The 27,042-nt window shown below is 47.7% G+C and overlaps 1 protein-coding gene across 1 annotated transcript in view; it reads left to right on the top strand.

The window, feature by feature from the left end:
• B4GALT1 (beta-1,4-galactosyltransferase 1) overlaps positions 1-26,006 on the top strand; it is a 56,651-nt gene extending 30,645 nt beyond the window's left edge. Inside the window, exons 2-6 of the mRNA XM_002819701.5 lie at positions 1,327-1,562; positions 16,057-16,244; positions 20,558-20,680; positions 22,780-22,884; positions 23,084-26,006. Of these exons, the coding sequence (XP_002819747.3) occupies positions 1,327-1,562; positions 16,057-16,244; positions 20,558-20,680; positions 22,780-22,884; positions 23,084-23,216 (785 nt within the window). The 3' untranslated portion in view covers positions 23,217-26,006. The remainder of the gene's footprint in view (positions 1-1,326; positions 1,563-16,056; positions 16,245-20,557; positions 20,681-22,779; positions 22,885-23,083) is intronic.
• The last annotated feature ends 1,036 nt before the right edge of the window (positions 26,007-27,042 follow it).

The raw sequence follows: 27,042 nt of genomic DNA on the forward strand, positions 1-27,042 counted from the left end.
AGGTGAAGCTGGTTACACTAGAGTAACAGTTCCCAAAGTGTGTTCCCTGGAAAAATGGTTCTGTAGCCAAATAAGCTTGGGAAATGGTGGGTTAAATATAACCAAGGGGGTTTTTCGACTGCACAACTTCTCAGAGCCTTTGGTGTGTGTTGTGACTTTGCAGAAGCAGGATTTAATATGCAGCATTCCCGTTCTTATTTGACCACGAGACATGTTTTTCCATTAAGCATCTTGCTGGGTCTGATGTTTTCTGGAACACATTTTGAGGCGGTCTGGTCTGCAGAGAGTATGGGGAGCCTGGGTTCAAGTCTTGGCTCTTGACTTGTCAAGAGGGAATCAAGGCAAGTCAGCAGAGCCTTGATTCCCTGTGTTGCCTGGACTGCACCACGTGTACCACATACCTGGTATGTGACCTTTTCCTCATCCCTCTTCCCACCTGCCGTTACCTCACAATCCACAATCTGCACCTCATCCATTTTTCTTCTGAGGCAAGCACTCTCTTACTAACTTACTTCTCTCATCTGCATCCATGTTCTTCTAGGCCAGAAACTTGGGAGTCATCCCTCCCTCTTTGTTACTTCTTCTTCCTCTTTGTTACTTTATCCCCTCTGTTACTAAGCATTCTTCTGTGTTTCCAGCTATTTCTTTTATTTTCCCTCAGTCTCCTTTGGGGTTTCTTTGCCTCCATCCCTCCCAGACCTTGGTTCACCTTCCATCGAGTCCCTTCCTGGGACGTGGTCACTCATGCCACTCCTGCTACCTTCCACTTCGAAGCTAACTCCCTCCACACTGACTTCCCCAACATGCATGTGCACACGTGTGTGCCACGCACGCACACACACACACACACACACACACACACATCCTTCCCCAGTTAGGCTAGAATCAGAGAGATGATGTCAGCCATTTGTCCAAGGCCACGCAGCTGGGAGGTGGCAGAGCTAAGTCTCAACCTCAGGGGTTTTGAGAAATTGCCTTCTCATCCATGATCACTGATTTCTACAACAGCCTATCAGGAAGTCTGGGTAAAAATTATTTCCATTTTACAGTGGAGTCTGAGCGGGGAGGGTCCTGGGCAGGCGAGTGCTTCACAGAGTGACCAACCATCTAGGTTTGCCCCGCACTGAAGGGGGTTTCTGGGGATGGTTGGTCACCCTAATGCTGGATGTGGTGCCTGATGCTGGGCAGGAGGGCCCTCTCCGTGGCCACGTTGCCTCCCAGGAGGAGACATTTCCTCTGCAGCTGCAGCCTGGCCATCTGATGCAGCCTGTGGAGTGGTGGCGAGTCCTGTGGCCTGCTAACTTCTCCCTCCCTCCACCTCTCTAGTGGGCCCCATGCTGATTGAGTTTAACATGCCTGTGGACCTGGAGCTCGTGGCGAAGCAGAACCCAAATGTGAAGATGGGCGGCCGCTACGCCCCCAGGGACTGTGTCTCTCCTCACAAGGTGGCCATCATCATTCCATTCCGCAACCGGCAGGAGCACCTCAAGTACTGGCTATATTATTTGCACCCAGTTCTGCAGCGCCAGCAGCTGGACTATGGCATCTATGTTATCAACCAGGTGAGGCCTGGGAAGGTGGAATGAGAGAGGATGTGTGTGCGTGCAGATGTGTATCAGATGTGTGTGTAATGAGGGCAGGGGAAGGGGAGTGATTTCACAGATACCTGGCACTTACAGCGAGGAGCCAGCTCCCCCAGCCACCACCAGTGCAGATGAGCTAAACGCCAAACAGTGTGCTTGCCTATTGCTGTCAACTCTATAGCCAAGGGAAATGCTGGAGTGTTTTCGTTGTTCTGTTTTTGTTTTCTGGAAGTAGCCTTGCAGCAAAATTGGGAAAAAAAGACAACCCTAATTATTCCAAAGTACACACTGATTATTCCCTGGCTTTGTGTGGCTGTGTATTTTCCTTTTAAAAACAAAACCACCATTTAGATGTCAGACTTTTAGGTAACTTCAAAGTTTATTCAGTCAGTCAGAGTGTGTCTCCTGGGGCACCTGGAGACAGTGCCCTTAGTTCAGGTCGCCTGCCTGCATGCCAGCCCCTGGTGAAATATCTGGAGAAGTCTGATTCATGGGCCATCTGAGAGTTATGTGGACTGGGCCGAGTCTGAGAAAAAGTTTCTCACTGCTCATCTGATCCATATGTGTTGGGCTTTAGCCCTGCTTAGGAAAGTAATGCTAAGGATAGGTCAACTTTCATCACCATGGCATGGAGAATCAGATTGATCTAAGAGGCATCTTTATTGAAATAATTTTTTCAGTTTATTTGAGGAGCATTATTTTCCCAAGAGTATAACTTTGATATTTCAAGATTACCCCTAACACTTAAATTCATGTCTTTAGACTATAACCTCCTAGGTGCAATGACACATCTAACTTATCTAAGCACCCAATTTCATTGAAATTCATTTGAAGAGTCTGAGTACGCCCATTTCTACAAGGCCCAATGTCCATTTCATTTCGAGATAAACTCTGCTTTAGGTAGGAGGATTGTTGGCAGTGTACGGCTTCCATCAAAGTCAAGGGACTCTGTGCACCTTCCCTATGACCCCAGGGGAAGCACTTGAGGACTGCTGTGGCATTGTGCTGCATCACTTGCTGCAGGGAGATTCTGAAGAAGTGTAAGGTCTCAGTCCTGCCCTGTCCCGAAGCCTCCAACCCACTTCTGGCAAGTGGGACCCTCCCAGGGAACAATTTGTTAACAGACCCAAATATCCTGTGATTGGATGGTGGCTGCCAAATGCTTTGGAAGCTCAGAGGAAGGAGAGAGAGCAATGGCTTGGAAGAGCCAGGATATAAACTAGGTTCTAAAGTCTGCAGGGAGATGGGCTTCTTAGCTGGGGCCAGTGAGCAGGGACCTCAAGGCAGAAAGGAGCCTTGCATGTTCCTGGAAACTGAGATGCCCACTGGGGTAGGAAGCACCAGAAGCTCTGGGGCCAGGTGTCAGAGTTAAGCCTGTGAGGCAGGAGAGAGCAGAACAAGCCCTGTTACAAGGAAACTGAAGCACGAGAGCAGGTGGTGGGCAAACCCCTTGAGGCTGTTTGAATTCTTTGGCCAAGTGAGACACAGACCAGGGCCCTATGAACACCTGCAAGCAGGACAGCCACGCAGTTGTGGGTCACCTTGGAAGAATATTGGAGAATGCAAGAGAGAACAGGTAAATGTCCTGCAAAGTGCAGGTCACTTTAACCCAACAAGTATTCATTTAAGAAAAGCTCTGTGATCGAGAAACATTTGTCTGATGCCAGTTAGCACATACCAATGACGGCAAGATTCAGGAGCCTGTTATTAAAGCAGTGGCAGCGAGCACCTGGAAGAGGCAGCCACCATCACCAGGAGCCAGCAGGGATGACTAACAACAAGCCGTGCCAGCTGCATCTCGTTTCTCTCTTGACAGTTGCTATGCCAGTAGATGAGGGATGTGCTTTGGATACAAAGCTGTCATATCTTATTCAGCAGGGCATCTGACAGCATCCCACAAATCTGTCTGAGTAGAAGACAGACAGCTGTGGTCTGGGTGCCATATAGGTAGATTAAAATATATATTTGGGCCTAGGCACAGTGGCTCATGCCTGTAATCCCAGCACTTTGGGAGGCCAAGGCAGGCGGATTACTTGAAGTCAGGAGTTCAAGACCAGCCTGGCCAACATGGCGAAACCCCGTCTCTACTAAAAATACAAAAATTAGCTGGACATAGTGGTGGGCGGCTGTAATCCCAGCTACTCGGGAGGCTGAGGCAGGAGAATCTCTTGAACCCAGGAGGCAGAGGTTGCGGTGAGCCGAGATCATGCCACTGCACTCCAGCCTGGGCAACAGAGTGAGACACCGTCTCAAAAAAATAAAATAAATAAATAAATAAAATATATACTTGGGTAAAGAGGGTAAAAGAGAGTTAGTGATGATGATGCTGAATTTTTGAACTGAGGTGGCTGTTTTCAAGGAAGACTGGAGGGTGGGATGCTACGTCTAGATATGTTGCAGTTTAGGTGAATGTGAGACTTCCCTGTTTTGAAGTCAAATATTGGACCAGTAAAATCTAGCCACCAGCTTAAATTCCTGTGATACAATTTACACACTCCCCAGGCTCAACACAGTAGATTTCTGAATGTCCTCTGCCAGCTACATGCTCCTGCCCATCTCAATCCGAGTAGACAGAACAACTAACCAAGCCAGCTCAGACCGGTGGCACAGCTGTGCTGGCTAACACTGGGCACCACCTAAGAGAGTGCTCCTCCAAAAGTGTGCTTCCCCAAATGGAGCCAAATACGCTTGAGGAATGCTGGGTTGAACCATGTAAAGCAGGTCTCATTCCCGCAGAGCCTTTGGTACCCTGGTATACACTGTAACCCCAGAAGTGTTTCCTGAGCTTGCCTGACGAGAGAACTTTTCCAAGAACCGTCCTCAAGTGATGAGTGTTTTGTGAGTCACACTTTGGGGAAAGTGGGCCTAAGTTAGCATCTCCTCCCAACTGCCTCCCTGCTTTCCCTGGAACACTAGGAACTGCCCATCCTCCCTCCCTCCCTCCCTCTTCCCACTTCACAACTTAGCATCAGGAATATTTTAGTTTTGGTTTTTCAAACATGTATACCTCCTTTTTTCTTATCTTGTCAATATCATCTTTTTTTTTTCTTTGCTTTTCCTCATACTTTTTTTTTCTCTTCCTCCTTTCCTTCTCCAAGGATTAACTTTCCACCTTAGGAGAATCTTTTCCTCTTTTTCTACCACTTCCCCAGCTACTCTCTTATCATCTGCTCCAATCTCACCCTAATTGATCATTTTGGGAAAATATGGTCAGAGTCCAGGTAACTAAGTTGAGAAATACTTAAACTCTGCCATACCTTTTCAGTAAAGAATATTACCTAATAAATAATAAAATGGTAATGGGAAACCTGAACCCTGAAAAAAAAGAGGTGGAAGGAGAAACATTTGGAGCACATCCTGTCTACAAATTAGAAACTGCCTGCGTTGTCTGTTTTATGGTTATATTCTAGAAGAAGAAGAAAAGGATTTTGTAGCACCTGGTTTTGACCTTTCTACACTGTTTGTTGAGCAAATGAACCTTATGGGCTATTAGCCCTCTTTATAGCCTCTCAGCTTCTCCCTGGCCCAGACACCCTGCTGTCATTTTGACTCTTCATTCACACACACAAATACACATGCACACACACACACACACATACCATTTAAGATTAGACAGAAATAATGCTCAAAATAGGTGTGGCTTCTGAGACATTTAGTCCAAGGGTTCCCAAACAGGCTTTTCAGTATCAGATTTGTTTCTGCCCCATTGAAATGCTACACAACCTTCCGCTTATAACAGGTCACAAGGGTTTCATTCTACTTGAAGTAGGGGCCATGTCCCATTTCCACTTCCTTAGCTTCCCATTCAGTCTCTGCTAGGATTTGCCTAGACCCCTGAGACCAGACAATGTAGAAACTTCTGCTCCATGTCACAGGTGAGGAAACAGGCTCAGAGAGGGACAGTCTCCGAAAGTTACATAGACAACAGCAGGGCTGCGGCTCAAACCCCAGCGTCTGACTCCAGGTTTAGTGCCTTCTCAGGGCATCAGTGACACTCCTCATGGCCAGGGTGCCCCCAGTGTTGCTCACAGTCTAGTATCCAGGGCTGAGAGTGTGCTGTGTGCTCAGACTGCCTGGGTTCAGTCCTGGCACTGCCACTTTCCAGTCAGTGACCTCAGGCAGGTTACTTAAGCTCTGCAGGCCTCAGTTTCCTCCTTGGTGGGGAGTGCTGTGAGGCATCCTTCTCATGGTAAACCTTCAGTAAATACCAGCCGTTACTGGGAGGGTCCACTCCTGCCTCTGCACTCTCCATTCATCCTGCCTGTTTCCTCTGCCTGCTTCTGTGGTGGTGAATTCCTCATGGCTCCTACTACCTCCTGCTGCACCCCCAACTCAGGGCCCGCATCAGGACCCTTCCTCCTATTGGTTTGCACTCCTTGGAATCACAGGGTAATGGATAGTGGAGTGAGCCAGGTGGCAGAATCTCAGAGGCCATCCCGGGCCTGTAAGCCTCTTCAAAGAAGGGCCACGTATCAAGCTCCACACACAGGAGTGAACTTTCACAAGTTGTTATGACTCATACTCTGTCTATAGTAAGCTGTTAACCACTACCATTTGGCTTATGCCTCTGTAATTATTGTACTAACTTATATCTTAAAATAAGGATATTGAAAGAATGAGCCGGGAGAGGCTTTCCTGGTTGAGATATAGAAGAACAAGAGTTGCTCTTTTTCCTTAAGGTCTGTCCTCCCACCCCCGACCTTAGCTCACCAGCATGGGAGAATACTATTTGGCTCCCTGTACTCCGAGACATGGATGTCAAGATATAGCATTCTAACTTCAACGGCAGCAAGAAAAGAAGCAGCAGAAGGAGAAGATATCATAGCAAACAGGGATGCATGCTGCATTTCCTAATACTCGAACCCAGAAACGAGACTTCACTCCAGGTGAAGGGAGGGCAGGTCACCACCTGGTAGCACTAGCCCTAAATTAAGGAATGCAGAATGTTTGTGGGATTGCCCATCATAAAAATTACAAAATGAGTAAGGAATGCAGGCACAGCTGGCCAGGTGGGTTTGTCACAACCATGGCAGCCCTTTGCCCCACAGCCAGTACACAGAACTGGTCTCTCCAATCCCGATTGCGTATCTTCTGGCACCTCTGTTCCTCTCCCTCAGCTGCCCAGGATTTTTCTGGTTCTGACCATGTTACTTCCTCTTTTAAACCTGTTAGCATTTCATGACTGCCCACAGGCAAGGGTCTAAATGGTCGGAAGGCCCAAGCTTAGCATCCCAGACCCTGACCTACCTCCAGCCACTTCTTCCTCCTCTCCACTTCACTGGACTCCCCATCTCCACCCAGACACCTCTGTTGTCCCCTCTGCGTGCCTTTGCTTGTGCTGTCCCCTCTGTTCCTAGTGTGTCTCTGGCTATCTTTTAAGCTTCCCTCCCCAACCTCATTAGTTCTATGGAGCCCCTGGAGTAGAGCTGACTTCTCCCTCCCTGCTGCTCCCAGGCTTCTCAGAACTTTCTGGAAAGGGATGATTATCTGAGTTCCAGCCTCACCCCAGCCCCCGGACTCTCAGTCCCTTATGTCTGCCTCCCTTCATTCTCCCTGACCACACAGCTGGTGCATAGTCAGTACAGATGCAGTCAGTGAGTGGCGCCACGGGGCTTCTCCCCGGGATTCCTGCCCCTTTGTTTCTCCCTAGTCTCAGGACTCCCTACTCCTGATCTTCTGCCTAGATCTGTGCCTCTTGGAAGTGAAGCCTCCATTCCCAGTGGGGCCAGGTCGTGACCCTTCGGAACTTGCAGGACCCCTCCCTTAGGCCGCTCCCCGAAGCTTCCGGCTCAATGCTGACCAGAGCACAGGCTGCCTGTGACAGTCCTTGGGGTGACCTCCCTTATCAGGAAAAATGCCAAAAACCTGTTAATACCTTAGCCTTGTGATTGTTAATGGTCACAAAACTCCTTTAGGGTCCTTTGGACTCAGCACCTTTATGATCTCACTTTGAATTTTGACCCTCCCACCTCCCCCCATCCCCCAGAGTGAGGCAAATGGTCTTCTGATTGTTCCTGCAGAGGGAAGGCTCCACAGGTAAGCACATGATGGCTGGGAAGCAGAGCTGGAGCCTGCCTGAAAGACTGTGGAGAAATGGAGGGAGGGCTGCCCTGAGGACTCTGTCTGGCTTTGAAGTTTTCTCCTGTTTCCTTTTCTTCTGTGCACTGTTTTAGGATGATGGGATGATAGTTCCAGGCTGGTTGAGGATGGATTTGGAGACAGTCCTTTGTACCCTCAGTGAGCAAGAGCATCTGTCACCCTACCTCAGCAGTTGTCTCTGTCACTGGTCCAAGCAGCTGGTTCCTACACAAGGTCAAGATCAACTGGGGAGAAGCAGACTCCTGGGTCTATCCCATTAGTGAGGACAGCTGCCTGGGCTTATGGCCCCATTGGTTTGGTTTCTATCTTGATCATCTCTACCATCCCCCTATCCCGGCCTTCCATTTTCTACCTCAGCTGTCAGTGCACAGATTGATGTGTGTGGGAACGGAGCTCGGGAGGAGTGGGGTAGGGCTGGTCCTGTCCTGTAGCCTCCCCTTGCTTCGGGCACTTGGACCCTTTGGAGCTTGCCGGGGTGGGGAGTGGGAGTGGGAAGGCCAGGGAGTGTCTCTGCGCCATCACTGTTTGAGTGTTGCCCCTTTGCTGTGTGCCCCACCTAGTCTGTGTGTGTCTCTGTTCTCCTGGGGACTCAATTTTCTGGTGAATTGCTTCCATGGACATTGTTCTGGGAAACGCAATTTTTTCTGCTCACCCGTGACTCTGTGACAAGGAGTGACAGCTTATTAGAAATTTGTTTTTGCATTGGAACAGTGGTCATCAGAATGGGCCCCTTTTCCCTTGCAGCTTTGACATTTGCCTCTCTTTTCCTCACCTCTCTCCCTTGCATCCACCCTTTTCTCTTTTTCTTCTTTTTTGTTTTCCTTCTAGCAGGGGCCTTTTGCCTTTACTTGTTAATCCTGTTTGTAGCAAAGCAAGTGGAAGGAGGAGTTCCTCTCTGATCTGCTTCTTATTCTCCACCTACCTTCTCTTCTGTACTCTCCGCCTCCTAGAGAGAGAGAGAGAGGAATGCCGACCTAACTACCACTGCCACTGCTGCTGCCACCACCGCTGCCACCACCACCCTGGTAATGTTCACATGTCCTCAAATCAACCCAGAGCCAGGGCCCTGCTGGTCAGGGGGAGGCTATGTAAATAATCCCATGAGTGTGCCATCCTCAGGCCCTGGGGTCTCCTAGGCAAGACCAGGGCCTCTGTGGGCTCTCTCGGAAATGCTGAGGTTGCTGGACGCCAGCCCGTTGTACAGGGTCTGAGAGTTTAACTTCTTTTAAATTAAACTACAGTTGAGCGCATGCTGTGTGTGTATAAACTTTTGTATCCTGCTTTTTCCTTAAATTCTTTATCATCAGCATCTTCCCACGTTATTTCATAGTCTTCATCATCATCACTTTCCATGCCTTCATAGTAGTTGATCGTAGAATTCCATCATGATTAACTTGTCTTTTCTCTCTTAGAAGTCTTTTAGGTAATGTCCAATTTTCCGTGAGTGTAAATAATACCATAATGAACATCTTGGAGTATGAAGTTTATTCTGTGTTGGTTTGTTCCACATTTAGGATAATTTTCCCAGGCTAGATTTTCAGATGTGGGATTATGGGTTCAGATATGGTTTACACATTTTTATAGTTGTTAATACAGATGGCCAAATTGCTTTCTGAAAGAGAAGCTTTTGTTAAGTATTTTTCTCCAACTTGTATCTTAAACATCCTGAACGTGCTTAGCACCACTGTCTTGATATATCTGCGGAAAGCCACGTCTCCACTTTTCAGTGTGTCAGGCCCTGGGAGAGGCAGGCGTCCTGCGCTGGCTCCTTGGAGCTGGGTTTAAAATTGTCTCCTCTGGCTGGGCGTGGTGGCTCACATCTGTAATCCCAGTACTTTGGGAGGTCGAGGTGGGCGGATCACTAGGTCAGGAGATCGAGACCATCCTGGCTAACATGGTGAAACCCCGTCTCTACTAAAAATACAAAAAATTAGCCGGGCGTGGTGGCGGGCACTTGAAAAGTCCCAGCTACTCGGGAGGCTGAGGCAGGAGAATGACATGAACCCGGGAGGCAGAGCTTGCAGTGAGCCAAGATCGCGCCACTGCACTCCAGCCTGGGTGACAGAGCGAGACTCAGTTTTAAAAAAACAAACAAACAAACAAACAAACAAAAAACTCTCTTCTGTGCTCATTTCATCCAGAATCCCTGTTGGGCTCTTCAAGGAGCTCAGTTCTCTCTGAAAGCAACTTTATAGCCTCAGTCCAGTCTGTGTTCCTGTGTGGCAGGGGTCAAGGGTATGCTCACTCTTGAGAGTGGTGACTGATTGACCAAGAACCACTCCCATAGCCTGGTCCCTAACCCTTGAAGGCCCATCTCTCTCACTCACTGGGGTGAAGAGTTTAAATCTCAGATCCAAGTTTTGTTGACAGCTCTGAGCTACCATATTGTTATGGTTAACAACTAGAGCCCAGCTGGGCGTGGTGGCATGTGCTGACAGTCCCAGCTTCTCAAAAGGCTGAGGTGAGAAGATTGCTGGAGCCCAGGAGCTCAAGGCCAGCCTGGGCAACATGGCGAGACCCTGTCTCCCCTGCAAAAAAACAACAACAACAAAAGCAAAACTAGAGCCCAACTGCTGTGAACTTACGGCTGAGTAGATATTATTAGCCCTCCACAAACTCAGCATTTGTATAATCCCAGGCTCTTTCCAGAAATTCTCTGGGGATCACCTCCCAGCCTGCCCACTGTTCCAGGATCCACACTTAGGCCTGTAGGAATGCCCAGTCAGAGCTTCTGCTGCCGCTGATCTGTTACTGTTTGATGCAACCCACTCAGCCTAGTTCCTTCCTCTTACTATCTCAGTGGGCACAGAAAAGCATATAGAGGGTGTTTCAGCAAACATTGCCGCTGGCTGCAGACCTGCCCCCGGATCTGTCGTGTTGAGAGCTCAGTGCTGCATTCTTGCATGGTGGGGAGGGGTGTGGCGCTGTGATGAGCCAGGGCATGTGTATGGGAGCAACAGTGTCTCTTATCACGTAGAAATTCTGACTCATTGCGAGTCTTGGCTTTGGATTGATGGTTCCAGCCATGTTGCTGCTGTGTCTTTTGGTGCAGGAGAGGCTGGGCACAGTTGGTCCCTAAGCCATTATGGACAAGGGATGTGTCTGCTGATATACACACATGGACCTGACATCCAAGGAAGGCAGGGTGATTGGACAGAACAGTTCTTCCAGAAACTGTTGGGACTTGGACAAGAGTGGCCCGTGGCTTTCTGTAGTTGGTCATCTGTCCCCTGTTGCAATCAGGGGAAGGCCATGCTTGCCTTCCTTAACCATAGTTACGGTTTTCTTGGGGATTAGACCAGATTCTAGCACCTGTCCTGAACCTCTCGCCCTGCCCCTACAAAGTCTGCTTGCAAGTGTAGTGCACATACACGGGGAGCAGGTGAGGCGTGGAAGTGGAAGTGGAGACCCTGCCTTTAGCCCTTGGGGGAGGACTGTCCGCTTACCCACGGTTGTTGCCTCATAGGAATCATATAACAGCTTCCTTGCCTTCAGTTGGATTGGGGCACAAATCCCTCCTTGACATACAAACCATGGTTTAAGGCTCCCTGTGGACTAAATAAAGATAAAGCTTAAGTATCTTAACAAGCACCTAACCCTTCTCCCCAGCCTCTGTGATTTGGCTCATCTCTGCCTTCATGTTTCATTCTGGCTTCACTCATTCGGAATTTCTTGTAGTTCCTTGACTGTTCTCTTTTCCATACCGCCTTTACAAATGCTCTCACCATGCATGCTTTTCTCTGCTCCTACAGATGCCTTCTCTCCCAGCACCGCCTCCAGAGTCTATGTCTGGTCGATTCTGTCTGCTGTCTGCAGTCCCCGTCCTGTAGCACTCTCTGCTCAATCATGTGGGGATTTTATATGTTTTCTGGCCTTTCTTTAGGGGGCCTGTCTTCTCCCTCTAAAAGCAGCCAGTTGACCTAGAAGGAAGGGATAACTCTAACTCTTGTCTACCAACATAAGATTAGGCCCACCCTTTAAAAGCTGCGTCTTTGAAAGGGACACCTGCACCCAGCATGCTGGCTTCTCTTCACCAAGCGTGACTTCCTACGCATTTCACAGGCCTCCAGAGGTCCCCCTGACTCTCTTCTGCTGTGAGAAACTCTAATCATGTAAGCCACAGGCTAATTCCCTTGAGCCTTAAATGTTTTTAGTAATTTCCCGTTCATCAGAGAAAAGCAGGATTTGGGAGGAATTTTGAAGCAAACACTACAGAAGGCAGAGTCTCCAGGTAGGATATCTAAGAGACATTTGGAATGGTCTGACTGTTCAAGATGGATGGGAAAGCCTCTTCCTGTAATGATAGTAGCCAACATTTGTTGTCAGGCAGTGGGGCCCCATTTTTGAGATGGGGTCTCTGTCACGCAGGCTGGAGTGCGATGGTGCTGTCATGGCTCACTGCAACCTCAGCCTCCCCGGGCTGGGTCTTCTTAATTCTGAAAAACCCAGCTTTTAAAGGGTGGACCTAATCTTATGTTGGTAGACAGTGTTGTCTCATTTAATACAATGCACATGCTCTCCCCATAACACAAAAGAGGAAACTGAGGCCTGGAGGTGTGATGTGCCCCAAGTCACATAGCTAATAAGTAAAGAAGCCAGCATTCCTGGGATTAAAAATGCATGTGTCTGTCACCGTGGTGTATTTGGTGCTTGATCGATGTTTACTTGAGCAAACAGAGTAGCAGAGGCACCGATGAGTGTGCTCAGTGAGGAGGGCAGGAGTGAAGCTGGGGCTCTTCCCACCTCTTGCGAGTGATGGGGCTTGGTGAGCTTGCCAGAGCCTGTCTTTCTTATCAAAGAAGGTGTGTGCCCCGGTGTTACAGCATTTCACCTAAAGAAGCCTAGAAAATGCTTGACTTTTCTGTCATTCCAGGGGAGGACACTTTCCTCCTCCACTGTTCTGCTGGCCTGGTGTTCCCATGGCCCCTGATAGGTGATAGCACCTGCTAAAGTGCACCATGCCCTTCCGTCTCACTGCATCCCACAGATGAGGCCAGGCTGGGATGAGGGAGAAAGGGAGGGATATGTAGCTCAGGTTATTTTGGAAAACTGCCTGACCAATTTTAAGTCCGGGCCGGACACTGGGGCATTTCACCGCATTGAAAGGGCCGTGGCACCCCCCGCGGTGAAAGGGGCTGGAACCAGGTCTGCTTCTTGGGCTTCTCCTCCAGGGTGCCATTGCTCATGGGCCTTAGCTCTAGAGGTGCTCATTCATGGTTCCAAAATTCCAATTTCTGGGAGAGGAAAAATGCTTAGTTCAGCAGTTAGGCCTCTGCTTAGATCAAACAACCAAGGCCAGTAGGCCCAGTCCTATTGTAGAGACATGGCCTCAAAGAGCCCTCTGCCCCAGTTGTTGGGGAGTGTACCACGAGAAGGGAGCATTGTCCTGGGCTGGGCAGCCCTGGGGGTCTAGTGCACAGATGTAGAAAGGCTCTGTTGGTATACCTCCCTTTGCTTGTTGGAAAGTGCTCAATGGGGCTGAATTGTGTTTGACAGTGTAAGTCTGGGTTGGGGTGAGGGTTGTTACAAGATTGTCAAGATGATTAAATGAAATGCCATTTGAAACACTTATCCATGCCTTGTGTACGGTATCCCCACCAGTGAATATTCACACTATATTATAATAATTCCAACAACTTCATAATTTTCATATGCAATTTCTAAACTTTGAACTTTTTTTCTTTTTTTTTTTTTTTGAGACAGTGTCTCGCTCTGTTGCCCAGGCTGGAGTGCAGTGGCGCAATCTCGGCTCACTGCAACCTCCACCTCCCGGCTTCAAGTGATTCTCCTGCCTCAGCCTCCTGAGTAGCTGGGATTCCAGGCGCCCGCCACCACACCCAGCTAATTTTTGTATTTTTAGTAGAGACAGGCTTTTGCCATGTTGGCCAGGCTGGTCTTAAACTCCTGACCTGAGGTGATCCACCGCCTTGGCCTTCCAAAGTGCTGGGATTACATACGTGAGCCACTGTGCCCAGCAATTTTTTGTATTTTTAGTAGAGATGGGGTTTCACCATGTTGGCCAGGCAGGTCTCAAACTCCTGACCTCAAGTGATCTGCCCGCCTTGGCCTCCCTAAGTGCTGGGATTACAGGCGTGAGCCACCGCGCCCAGCCTAAACTTTGAATTTCTTTGATCCCATGACTTACACAGAATTAGCTGAACACGGAATTCCAAATCAACTCAGCCTGTGGGACAGCCAAAAAACACAGTGTGCCTTTTGGCTCTTTCACTCACCACACGGGGTTAGAAAACTTTGTCAGGGGCTTTAAAAAAGGAGCTCTTGTGTGTAAAATGTTTCCTTGTTTCTCTTCCTGGTGCCTCTCTTTCTCTAAGTGGTTTGCTTCCCCGAGTTCCCCACCTGAGTCTGGGTGGCTGTGGCACATCTGTGCGTTCTGTACGCACACAGGCAGCCTTTTGGAGTGCCAGTTTCCAGGTCTTGGTTTTATTTATTTATTTATTTTTGAGATGGGGGTCTCACTCTGCTGCCCAGGCTGGAGTGCAGTGGTGCCGTCATGGCTCACTGCAGCCTCAACCTCCCTGGGATCAGGTGAGTCTCCTACCTCAGCCGCCAGAGTACTAGGGACTACAGGTGTGCGCCATCGTGCCTGGCTAATTTTTGTAATTTTTTGTAGAGGCAGAGTCTCACCATGTTGCTCAGGCTGGTCTCGAGCTCCTAGACTCAAGTGATCTGCCCACCTTGGCCTCCCAAGTGTTAGGATTACAGGTGTGAGCCACCACACCCAGCCCAGGTCATCTTATAAGGGCATGGAGAGAAGACTTTGAGCATCCCACTTTTGAGACTGTGTACCAGTCGCAAGCCCCTATGACACACTTTTTCCCCAAAGTAGAGGGCTCTGACTGTGTTGATCCCAAGAGAGATGGGAAAGAGCATTGAATGAGGATTCCAAAGTATTGGGCCTTAGTTCATTTCCTCATGTTGGTGTTGTGAGGATTCCGGTTAGGATGACAGCATGTGTGCAGGAGGCTTTGTGAACTGCTGAGAGTGAGGTGTGGCAATGTCAGTGCTAGGTCTGTCCTTACTAACCTGGGGCCATGGGAATTGATAAGACCAGATTCCCAACTCTACCCCACAATGTGATCCCTGTGGTGACCCCTCACAGGGCTCTTTGGTTGAGCTTCCCAGAAGGGATTACCATCTGCCATTGTATGTGGAACCCCATTCATTCATTCATTCATTCAGCCAACCAGCAACTATTTATTGAGCTCTTAATGTGTGAGAAGCAGTATTCAAGGAACTGGGTGAATAAAAAAACAAAACATCCTAACCTTCACTGAGCTTACATTCTTACTGAAAGAAAACAAATAAAACATACATGTAATCCCAGCACTTTGGGAGGCCGAGGCAGGTGGATCACTTGAGGTGAGGAATTTGAAACCAGCCCGGCCAACGTGAAACCCCATCTCTACTGAAAATTAAAAAAAAAAAAAAAAAAAAAAGCCGGGCATGGTGGCACGTGTCTGTAATCCCAGCTACTCGGGAGGCTAAGGCAGGAGAATCGCTTGAATCCTGGAGGCGGAGGTTGCAGTGAGCCAAGATCATACCATTATACTCCAGCCTCAGTGAGGAAGCAAGACTCCATCTCAAAAATAAAAAATATAAATAAAAATGTGCATTCCCTTTGCACCAGCACACTTGGTGCCTGGGGACCTCGTGGTTGGCACCCTGAAGCAGGTGTCCTTCTTCTGTCTTGCGCACCTTGCTTCTATCCTGGTGTGTATGGCATGGCCTCCTACCCTCCATGGTGAGCACTGTGAGGGCAGAGGTTGAGTTGGGTTTGCTGTATTTCTCAGGTGCCTAGGTTTGTGCTTGACAGGTAGATGGAAGGTACACAATGTGGTCATCAAGCCTCAGTCAACCATATAAGGAAGGGAGAAGTGAAAAGTCCCATAGGTACCCAACTAATGTCACCAGTTTCCTGGATACCTTTCCTGGAGTTTATTTATAGTGTGTATAAATAAATGATGTATGTGTTTAAATGCCTTTTTCACCTTTCCTTTCAGAGCTGCCTCTTTTTAACGGTTCCATTCCATTGTATGGATGTACTATGATTTATTGAACCAGTTCCCTACTGATTCTGTTTTTTGCAGTCTTTTGTTATGATGAACATTCCACAGTGACAATGTTGTGCATAGTCATTCACACACATGCAAGTCCTTCTGCAGGATATATTCCTAGAGGGGAATTGCTGACTCAGAGGTTTTGGAACTCTGTGTTGATTGTAGAGTGAGGACAGAAAAGTGAGGCCCAAGAGTTTCCTAGTGACCGTGTATAGTGGACAAGTCACCAGTCCCTGTGAGTGTTTGGCCTAGAGGCTTTAAGGCATTTGATATCACTGTTTTTGTTTCTGCACCAGGCGGGAGACACTATGTTCAATCGTGCTAAGCTCCTCAATGTTGGCTTTCAAGAAGCCTTGAAGGACTATGACTACACCTGCTTTGTGTTTAGTGACGTGGACCTCATTCCAATGAATGACCATAATGCGTACAGGTGTTTTTCACAGCCACGGCACATTTCTGTTGCAATGGATAAGTTTGGATTCAGGTAAGAGATACTCAGTCAGAGTCTGTGGTAAACATGTTTCTCTCTCATGTGTTGACTAGGAAGTGCAGTCCTGGCAGCCCAGGAGTGCCTCTTTAAGCTCTGGAGCAGAATGCCTCCTCTGAGAAATGGGTGCTTTGTATTAGTTGAGATGGAAAGAAGAGACCAGAAATGCCTGTAGTTTCTGCACATCCAGACAAAAACAAATTCTCTCTCTTTTTTTTTTTTGTTTTTTTTTTTTTGAGACAGGGTCTGGCTCTGTCACCCAGGCTGGAGTGCAGTGGCGTGATCTTGGCTCACTGCAACATCTGCCTCCCGGGTTCAAGCCATCCTGTCACCTCAGCCTCCCGAGTAGCTGGGACTACAAACACTTGCCACCATGCCCAGCTAATTTTTGTATATTTTGTAGAGATGGGGTTTTGCTATATTGCCCAGTCTGGTCTCGAACTCCTGAGCTCAAGCAATCCATCTGCCTTGGCCTCTCGAAGTGCTGGATTATAGGCATGTGGCACCATGCCTGGCCTAAGAACAGTTTTTAGCATTTGGGAGGGGCTCTCATCTTTAAGCTCCAAACGGTACTGTATTTTCTTGCTTTTTTCTTTCTCTTGCCCCACAAGTTTTGGAAAGTAAATTGGAATAGTTTTTCCCCACTGAATTATTTAGCTTGTATACCTCAGCAGATGTTCCTTGGCCTGTTTTGTTTTGTTTTTGAGACAGGGTCTTGCTCTGTCACCCAGGCTGGAGTGCAGTGACACAATCATGGCTCACTGCAGCCTTGACTGCCTGGGCTCAATCCATCCTGCAGCCTCAGCCTCCTGAGTAGTTGGGACTACAGGCATGAGCCAGCATGTCCAGCTAATTTTTTATTTTTAGTGGAGATGAAGTCTGGCTATGTTGCCCAAGCTGGGCTTGAACTCTTGGGCTCAAGTGATCCTCCCACCTCAGCCTTCCAAAGTGTTGGGATTACAGGTGTGAACCACTGCTCCCGCCCTTGGCCCTATAAGAAGGAACGTGATTCTGTTTTCCAGCAGGGCACAAACTTCTGCTTAAATACAAAGCCCAAATTTTTCCACCAAAATGCCCCTAGTGAAGAGGCCAGCCCAGATGCCCGACTAGGGTATTATCCAAAGCATATTGTCATTGGTGGAAAATGGCCTTATAGTCCATTGTTTTGTCTTAAAAATAAATATATAAATAAACTTGTATATTGTTTCCTAATTCCGTGTTTATATTAACATAAAAGTGTTTTAAATTACCTGTCAGTGGCCAGGCGCAGTGGCTCACGCCTGTAATCCCAGCACTTTGGGAAGCTGAGGCAGGCAGATCACCTGAGGTCAGGAGTTCAAGACCAGCCTGACCAGCATGGTGAAACCCTATCTCTAATAAAAATACAAAAATTAGCCAGGTGTGGTGGCAGGTGCCTGTAATCCCAGCTACTCGGGAAGCTGAGGCAGGAGAATTGCTTGAACCCGGGAGGCAGAGGTTGCAGTGAGTTGAGATCGTGCCATTGAACTCCAACCTGGGCAACGGAGCAAGACTGTCTCAGAGAAAGAAAAAAAAAAAAAACCTATCAATTGAATAACAAAACCCTTTCCTTCCTTGGTTTAAGTGAATTTGAAGATCCAGGAGCTGTGCCACAGGTACCCTCTATGTTGGGTACCCCTGGTTTAGGCTGACTAGTACAGTGTGGTTGGCTCATGTAGACAGCAGACCCTTTATTTTAGATACAACTTTTTTTCTTTTTCTTTTATTTTTTTTGAGACAGAGTCTTGCTCGTCACCCAGGCTGGAGTGCAGTGGCATGATCATGGCTCACTATAGCCTTAAACTCCCTGGCTCAAGTGATCCTCTCACCTCAGCTTTCCTAGTAGCTGGGACCACAGGTGTGGGCCAGCACCCCTGGCTGATTTAAAAAAAAAAAAAATTTTTTTAGAGATGTCTCACTATGTTACCCAGGCTGGTCTTGAACTCCTGGGGGCTCAAGCAATCCTCTTGCTTTGACCTCCCAAAGTGCTGGGATGACAGGCATGAACTACTGCACCTGCTGAGATGCAACAGCTTTCTGTCAGACTCATTTTATTCTCATCATTTCTTCCTGTCCTCCCTTGCTGGGAGCATGAGAGCCGTGATGGGAATATGGGAATGTATGAAGTCCTTCTCCCAGATCAAAGATCCTAACTTCTTGTCTTAAAGGGAGGAAAATTTGAATGTAACCTTACTTTTAGACTCTTCAGAAATCCTTCTATACCCTTCCATCCCCGCTTTCACCCTTCCTCCCTCTCCGTGTGTGTATCTTCTTCTCTTGAAACACACAGGTTTATACCCTGACCCCTCTTGATTCCTCCCTTGAAGCACAGTGGTGAACAAGGAAGGGGCCCGTGATGCCCTAAGTCTTTGCCACAGCACCATGTTTGTTTCACAAGGAGCCTGGCAGGTTTGGGCTTGGGGCAGATAGGGAAGAGAAAGCAGCAGACACAGCAAAACCAAATCATGTCAGCTTGGCATGTACTTCCCCCTGAAATAGCTAAGAATCCATTTCTGTAAAAACACTGATTATCAAAAAACCTTATTGGCCTGGCCACCTTTGGTTCAAACCCTCACATTAATAATGTGGACAGTAGTATGAGGTGTGCCAAAGGTGGATGACTCGGCACCTAAGTGATGACACCTAATTACGAATAGGTTCATTAAAGCAGACCCTCTGGGGGCCTTTGCTTGAGGAGCCTTACAGTCAGAATTCCTGAATATATTTGAATATAATAATTGCATCTTTATTTTCATATGTTCTGTATGGTTTGGCTGACTTCCCCCTCAAAGTCTGAGTTAGAGTTTTCCTTAATTTATGTGATGGGTTTGGTCTTTTTGGATTCCAGAAAGAGCTGGGTGTGGTTTGGAGCTGCACTCAGAGTCACACAAAACCACAGCCTTTAGAGAACCCACAGGAAGGCTTTGGGGCACGTCCTGATTCTTGACATTTCTCATCAGTGCTGACTTTGTATCCCTTAGGAGTTCACAATTCATAACCACTGAAATATTAAAATACAAAAAGTTTTGGAAGGATGAGAGCCCAGATGCTCTACTACTTGAAAATATGTTAAAACATAAGTTCATCATTATACATTTTGCTAAATCAAGATAAAGTCTGAAGTTTCAAAGAAGTTTTATTTTAGCAAATTTTCAGAAACACTTCCTCAACTGTTAGGGCCAGTGTTCTAGTCAGTATGCCTTTGGAAACATGAAAGCTAGACTGGTCGATAGGATGGGTGTGGAAGGGGGGCCATGATTGGGTGGGTACAGAGAGGCTCTAAAACAATCTCAGATTCCAGGAGCTCCTGGATAAGGACTTCATGTGCGGGAACAGAGCGCTGGAGAAGCAGATTCCTGAGCCACTCAGGAAGAACTGGGCTTAGGCCTGCTTTTGTCACTGACTGGCTTTCTACATAACCACAGAAACAGCGCTGTGTTGTGGAAAGAGGAAAATCATACTTTTTGATATCTGTGTCTAATCTAAGGTCATGTGAGCCTTGATACAAAAGCAAAACAGACAAAACCCTCGTAACTGCTCCCTCCCACCCCACCCACCATCAAAAAAGCTCTAGAGAGGCTGGACATGGTGGCTCTTGCCTGTGATCCCAGCACTTTGGGAGGCTAAGGTGGTTGGATCACCTGAGGTCAGGAGTTCGAGACCAGCCTGACCAATATGGTGAAACCCCATCTGTACTAAAAATACAAAAATTAGCCAGGCGTGGTGGCACACGCCTGTAGTCCCAGCTACTTGGGAGGCTGAGACAGGAGAATTGCTTGAAAACCTGGGAGGCGGAGGTTGCAGTGAGCCGAGATCACGCCATTGTACTCCAGCCTGGGCTACAGAGCGAGACTCCCTTTCAAAAAAAAAAAAAGACCCGGCTTGGTGTCTCACAACTGTAATCCCAGCACTTTGGGAGGCCGAGGCAGGTAGATCACGAGGTTAAGAGAGCAAGACCATCCTGACCAACATGGTGAAACCCTGTTTCTACTAAAAATTAGCTGGGTGTGGTGGCGGGCACCTGTAGTCCCAGCTCCTCAGGAGGCCGAGGCAGGAGAATCGCTTGAACCCGGGAGGCGGAAGTTGCAGTGAGCCTAGATTGTGCCCCTGCACTCCAGCCTGGCAACAGAGCAAGACTCCGTCTCAAAAAAAAAAAAATAATAAATAAATAAAAACTCTAGAGAAGCAAAAAGAAGAACTTTAAAAGTGTTTATGTTCTCAGCAAGCTTTATTTTGGGGATGTCAGAACTTAACTAACCACTGCTCCTTCTGTGTGTATGTTTTTCCTCCAGCCTACCTTATGTTCAGTATTTTGGAGGTGTCTCTGCTCTAAGTAAACAACAGTTTCTAACCATCAATGGATTTCCTAATAATTATTGGGGCTGGGGAGGAGAAGATGATGACATTTTTAACAGGTAATGGTCATAACTTAGATATCTTTCTCCTCTGTCAACCTTCACTTCCAGATTTTAAACCAATGCTTGGTTGTTCCCCAAGGACTGACCCTCAGATGGGATGCACTCTAGTCAGCCCACATTCTTAGGTGTGGCTTCCTACAGGTCCTGTAGGTGCTAAAAGGGATCTGTAGGAAAATGAGTTTCTGAGATTTTTGTATAGACCTGGAAAAATGTCAAATGGGAACCAAGTGACGGGGCAAGTTTACTTTGACTTGCCGCATGCCATTTTGTACTCAAGGCGTAAACCAATGTCCTTTGTAAAAATCCCTCATTTCATTATGGTCCCCTTTCACTGTGAAACAAGTTTCCTTGAGCAGAATCCTAACTGCCTTCACAGAAGCTTTGTGTTATATTTTTATTTTGGAGTATTTTTCACATATACAAAAGAGATACTGTAGTATAATAAACCTTTGAGGACCTATCCAGCCCCAGCAACCATTATGGCATGGTCAGTTCTGTCCCATCCACATCCTGGGGCTCTTTTTAAGCTGGTAAATCTTTATGATGTGGGTTGTCATTTACAGTGGTAAAAAACATCTGTCAGTAGTATTTGAAAGAACATTCTGCTCAGTCCTCTGGCCGTAGAAGCTTCAACCCCACCAGCCCCCGATGAGCACCCTCTCCCTCCAGGAGCGAGTCAGAACTCATTACTGAGTTTAATATCAGAATACACCCTGGTGCAGCCTTTCTGAATTGCAGTACCAGTTAACAAAAGGTATCTGTCAGAGCAACACCCAAGTCATTCAAGTTACCATTGTGTGCAAACTTAACAGAGACCCAAGTCTTCAATATAAGCCTTGAAGAAAACTCCAGTTTTAGTATGTAGATGGAGTATCAAGTGTGCATATTGAACATCTGCTGCATACAGAGCACTGTGCCAGGCAGGCCCAGGACACTGAAAACCTGGACATAGGGTCCAGACAGAAGCAAGCCTGCTTCCACAGAGGCATTCCTGGGCAGACACTCTGGACCGATATGACAGTGTGCAGGGCTGACAGGTCTGAATGGTCAGAACAGCTGGGGAGGGAGGGAGCATCCGCAGGCATCTAGTCCCATGCTAAGGCGGTGGCACTAGAAGGATGGGTGGTGTGTGGAGCAACTTTCTTGAAAGATAAAGGACCTAACACTTACTATGCACCACTTACTGTGTGCCAGGCAAGGCCAGGAATGTTTAAGTGGTCTGGGATCAGCCAGTTCTGCCTCTTAACTAACTTTGCTGTTCCTGCTCTCCAGGCTTTTGTTGGTCCTCATTCCTTTTCCTTAGACCAACACAGAATCCTCCACCCTGTTCTGGCTGCCTCTAGTCTTGTTCTCAGCCCTCCATTTGTTTTTTTCTGCCTTTTCCCACATGTTCTGAAGCCCTCCATTCTTATACTACTTTCCAGAGAGACTTCCCCATGGCTAAAAGTATTTTGGAAATACTGTATATTAGGCCCCTTTCAGATACTGGCAACCGTTTGTGGGATGCTCTGAGAAGGCCTCTGTGACTTAGCCTTGCCCTTTTCAGCCCATCACCTGCCACGTCCTACCCCAGACCCTTGTCACCAGTCCCCAGGAGCTTATGTTGCTCCCTGAGGGCACTAGGCTTGCTCTCACTTCCATGCCTTTGCCTGTGCCATCCTGGCTGCCCAAAATGCTCTGGCAGATACCTGTTCATCCTCAACTGGGCTCTGCCTAGGCTTGCTCCAGCAGAGGTTACAAACTGTGCTTCTTCCTCTGTGTCTCCAACCTCATCTTCTTCTTCTCACCTCCATCCTGGCCCTGAAGTCCCTATGTTTGAAGCATTCACACTGTATATTCTGTGGGGCAGACGCCCCCAGTGTCTGGCACATGATAGTCAACACCACAAACTGCAGAACCAGTTGTAAAAGGACATGGAGTAGGAATGTGAGTTTTAACCAGGGTCATGCTGGGCTGAGTTCTGGCATGATGCTGGGTTGTGGGCTGAGTGAGAACAGCAAGGTTGATGGTGGATGGAGCAACAGTCTTGCAGCCAGGGCTCTCAGGCCAAGTGTATGGCAGCTCTGTGATAATGACTTTCCCTTTACTCTTTGCAGATTAGTTTTTAGAGGCATGTCTATATCTCGCCCAAATGCTGTGGTCGGGAGGTGTCGCATGATCCGCCACTCAAGAGACAAGAAAAATGAACCCAATCCTCAGAGGTGCATTCTTTGTTTATTCATACTCCTTCCCCCTTTAGGATGAGGTAGGCTGCAGGTCCGAGGCTCTGCAGAGGGCTCTGGGCCTAGAGGGAAATTGAGGTGGTCAGGTTACAGTGGAGAGGGAGGAGGAAGTACGTGTAATGATTTCTTCTTAAGATTTTTGTTTTAAGACAATCTCATTGTGCTCTTTTCCTTGTAGGTTTGACCGAATTGCACACACAAAGGAGACAATGCTCTCTGATGGTTTGAACTCACTCACCTACCAGGTGCTGGACGTACAGAGATACCCATTGTATACCCAAATCACAGTGGACATCGGGACACCGAGCTAGCGTTTTGGTACATAGATAAGAGACCTGAAATTAGCCAGGGACCTCTGCTGTGTGTCTCTGCCAATCTGCTGGGCTGGTCCCTCTCATTTTTACCAGTCTGAGTGACAGGTCCCCTTCGCTCATCATTCAGATGGCTTTCCAGATGACCAGGACGAGTGGGATATTTTGCCCCCGACTTGGCTCGGCACGTGACTTCTTAGCTCTGCAAGGTGTTTATGCCTTTGCGGATTTCTTGATGTGTTCGCAGTGTCACCCCAGAGTCAGAACTGTACACATCCCAAAATTTGGTGGCCATGGAACACATTCCCGGTGATAGAATTGCTAAATTGTTGTGAAATAGGTTAGAATTTTTCTTTCAATTATGGTTTTCTTATTCGTGAAAATTTGGAGAGTGCTGCTAAAATTGGATTGGTGTGATCTTTAACAGAAAAACACAAAATTTCAACTATTGTTAATGTTACGTCCTCCCCCCACCCCCTTCTTTCAGTGGTATGCAACTACTACAATCACTGTGCATATGTGTTTTCTTAGCAAAAGGATTTTAAAACTTGAGCCCTGGACCTTTTGTCCTATGTGTGTGGATTCCAGGGCAACTCTAGCATCAGAGCAAAAGCCTTGGGTGTTCTCACATTCAGTGGCCTATCTCCAGATTGTCTGATTTCTGAATGTAAAGTTGTTGTGTTTTTTTTTTTAATAGTAGTTTGTGGTATTTTAAAGAAAGAACAGATCGAGTTCTAATTATGATCTAGCTTGATTTTGTGTTGATCCAAATTTTGCATAGCTGTTTAATGTTAAGTCATGACAATTTATTTTTCTTGGCATGCTATGTAAACTTGAATTTCCTATGTATTTTTATTGTTGTGTTTTAAATATGGGGAGGGGTATTGAGCATTTTTTAGGGAAAAAAATAAATATATGCTGTAGTGGCCACAAATAGGCCTATGATTTAGCTGGCAGGCCAGGTTTTCTCAAGAGCAAAATCACTCTCTGGCCCCTTGGCAGGTAAGGCCTCCCGGTCAGCATTATCCTGCCAGACCTCAGGGAGGATACCTGGGAGACAGAAGCCTCTGCACCTACTGTGCAGAACTCCCCACTTCCCCAACCCTCCCCAGGTGGGCAGGGCGGAGGGAGCCTCAGCCTCCTTAGACTGATCCCTCAGGCCCCTAGGCTGGGGGGTTGTAAATAACAGCAGTCAGGTTGTTTACCAGCCCTTTGCAACTCCCTAGGCAAGGGAGCCTCTGTTCTAGTGGGGGCCACCTCCCTCAGAGGCTCTGCTAGCCACACTCCCTGGCCCACCCTATATTACCAGTTCTCCTTCTTCCTCCTTCCTCTTTTCCCCTGCCTTTCTCATTCCTTCCTTCCTCTCCCTTTTTTGTTCCTTTGCCTCTTGCCCGTCCCCTAAAACTTGACTGTGGCACTCAGGGTCAAACAGACTATCCATTCCCCAGCATGAATGTGCCTTTTAATTAGTGATCTAGAAAGAAGTTCAGCCGAACCCGCACCCCGACGCCCTCCCAAGAACTTCGGTGCCTAAAGCCTCCTGTTCCACCTCAGGTTTTCACAGGTGCTCCCACCCCAGTTGAGGCTCCCACCCACAGGGCTGTCTGTCACAAACCCACCTCTGTTGGGAGCTATTGAGCCGCCTGGGATGAGATGGCACAAGGCACTTCCTACCACTGAGCACCTTTGCCAGATCCAGCCTGGGCTCAGGTTCCAAGACTCAGCTGCCTAATCCCAGGGTTGAGCCTTGTGCTTGTGGCGGACCCCAAACCACTGCCCTCCTGGGTACCAGCCCTCAGTGTGGAGGCTGAGCTGGTGCCTGGCCCCAGTCTTATCTGTGCCTTTACTGCTTTGCGCATCTCAGATGCTAACTTGGTTCTTTTTCCAGAAGCCTTTGTATTGGTTAAAAATTATTTTCCATTGCAGAAGCAGCTGGACTATGCAAAAAGTATTTCTCTGTCAGTTCCCCACTCTATACCAAGGATATTATTAAAACTAGAAATGACTGCATTGAGAGAGAGTTCTGGGAAATAGAATGAAAGCCTCTCTTTCTGTCCGCAGACCTGACTTTTCCAAAGTGCCTTAAAAGAAATCAGACAAATGCCCTGAGTGGTAACTTCTGTGTTATTTTACTCTTAAAACCAAACTCTACCTTTTCTTGTTTTTTTTTTTTGTTGTTGTTGTTACCTTCTCATTCATGTCAAGTATGTAGGTCATTCTTAGAACCAAGGGAAATACTGCCTCCCCCATTTGCTGATGTAGTGCTCTCATGGGCTCACCTGGGCCCAAGGCACAGCCAGGGCACAGTTAGGCCTGTATGTTTGCCTGATCCGTGAGATGCCACGGGTCCTGTTTCCTTACTGGGGATTTCAGGGCTGGGGGTTCAGGGAGCATTTCCTTCTCCTGGGAGTTATGACCGTGAAGTTGTCATGTGCCATGCCCTTCTTTGTTTCTGTGTATCCTATTGCTGGTGACCCTTTGTGAACTGGCCTTTGGGAAAGATCGAAGAGGGCAGAGGTGGCACAGGAGGGTAAAGGAGATGCTGTGCTGGCCTTCAGCCCGGACAGGGTCTCTGCTGACTGCCAGGGGCGGGGGCTCTGCATAGCCAGGATGACGGCTTTCATGTCCCAGAAACCTGTTGTGCTGTGTATTTTGATTTCCTGTGTATGCAAATGTGTGTATTTACCATTGTGTAGGGGGCTGTGTCTGACCTTGGTGTTCAAAACAGAACTGTATTTTTGCCTTTAAAATTAAATAATATAACATGAATAAATGACCCTATCTTTGTAACTGCAGGTGGTTTCTGTTTGCCAGGTGTAAGGGGTGTCATGGCTGTGGGATGGGGTGGGGACAGGGTCATTCCCTGGTCTGTGACCCACAGAAATACACATGCCTCCCTGGAATCAGACATTTCCCCATCTGAACTTCATTCTCTTATCTGTAAAATGGGAATAATAACACATAGGGACTTTTTTGAGGCTTAAAAGTGACGATGTATCTAAAACAATGACTAATGCCTCACAAGTACTCACTACATAGTAGCTAGTGCCATTTCAAAGAAGAATTTTTTTCCCCAGCAGTTCTCGGACCACATTCTGCTATTTTCAACAGATACCAGGATCATTCAGACGTAGATCTCAGGGCCATTTGCACCAGGTGCTCACAGTGTAACTTGAAGGGAATTATCCAAAATGAGGTTTCTTGGCAGTCTCAGGAAATGTAACCATAAGCTCTAAAGGATCTTAGTTTCTACCCAGGTGCCTCCTCCCTGGTGGCCCTGGGTCAGGCTGGTTGGATTGAATTGGCACTCCTGAAGAAGGGCTGCAGGAAACCAGTGAGCAGGAGAGCCACCCCTGGCAGGGAGCTGCAGGCCCTGCCTGCATGTCACTGCTAGAGGGATCCCTGGTGACCTCAGGCCTGTGCAGAGGTGGCCTGGGGTTCAGATCTGGCCTTCAAACAGGACAGCTCTGGTCCTTTGGACAAAATGCTGCCTTAGAGGGTCTGACAAAATTAAAAACAAACAAACAAACAAAAAACCTGTTTCTTTCCTTCTCACACACCACCACTCACAACACTTCAGTTCTGCCCCCAGATATGTGGGGATTTCTCCCCACCAACAAGCAGTTTTCCAGTGGACACTAGCTGGGTGTCCTACAATTTAACTCAATTCTGACACTGTCTGCCTGGAGATAGCATCGGATCCCACAGGTTGAGGGCTCAGTCTCACAAGACTGCCTCCACTGCAGATGCCAGTCACAAGTAGTTGGTTGGGACCTATGCTTTAAAAAAATGTTTTTTGGATACAGGGCCCTGCTGTGTCACCCAG

Source organism: Pongo abelii, chromosome 13 (genome assembly GCF_028885655.2).
Source record: "Pongo abelii isolate AG06213 chromosome 13, NHGRI_mPonAbe1-v2.0_pri, whole genome shotgun sequence".
NCBI classification, from domain to species: Eukaryota; Metazoa; Chordata; class Mammalia; order Primates; family Hominidae; genus Pongo; species Pongo abelii.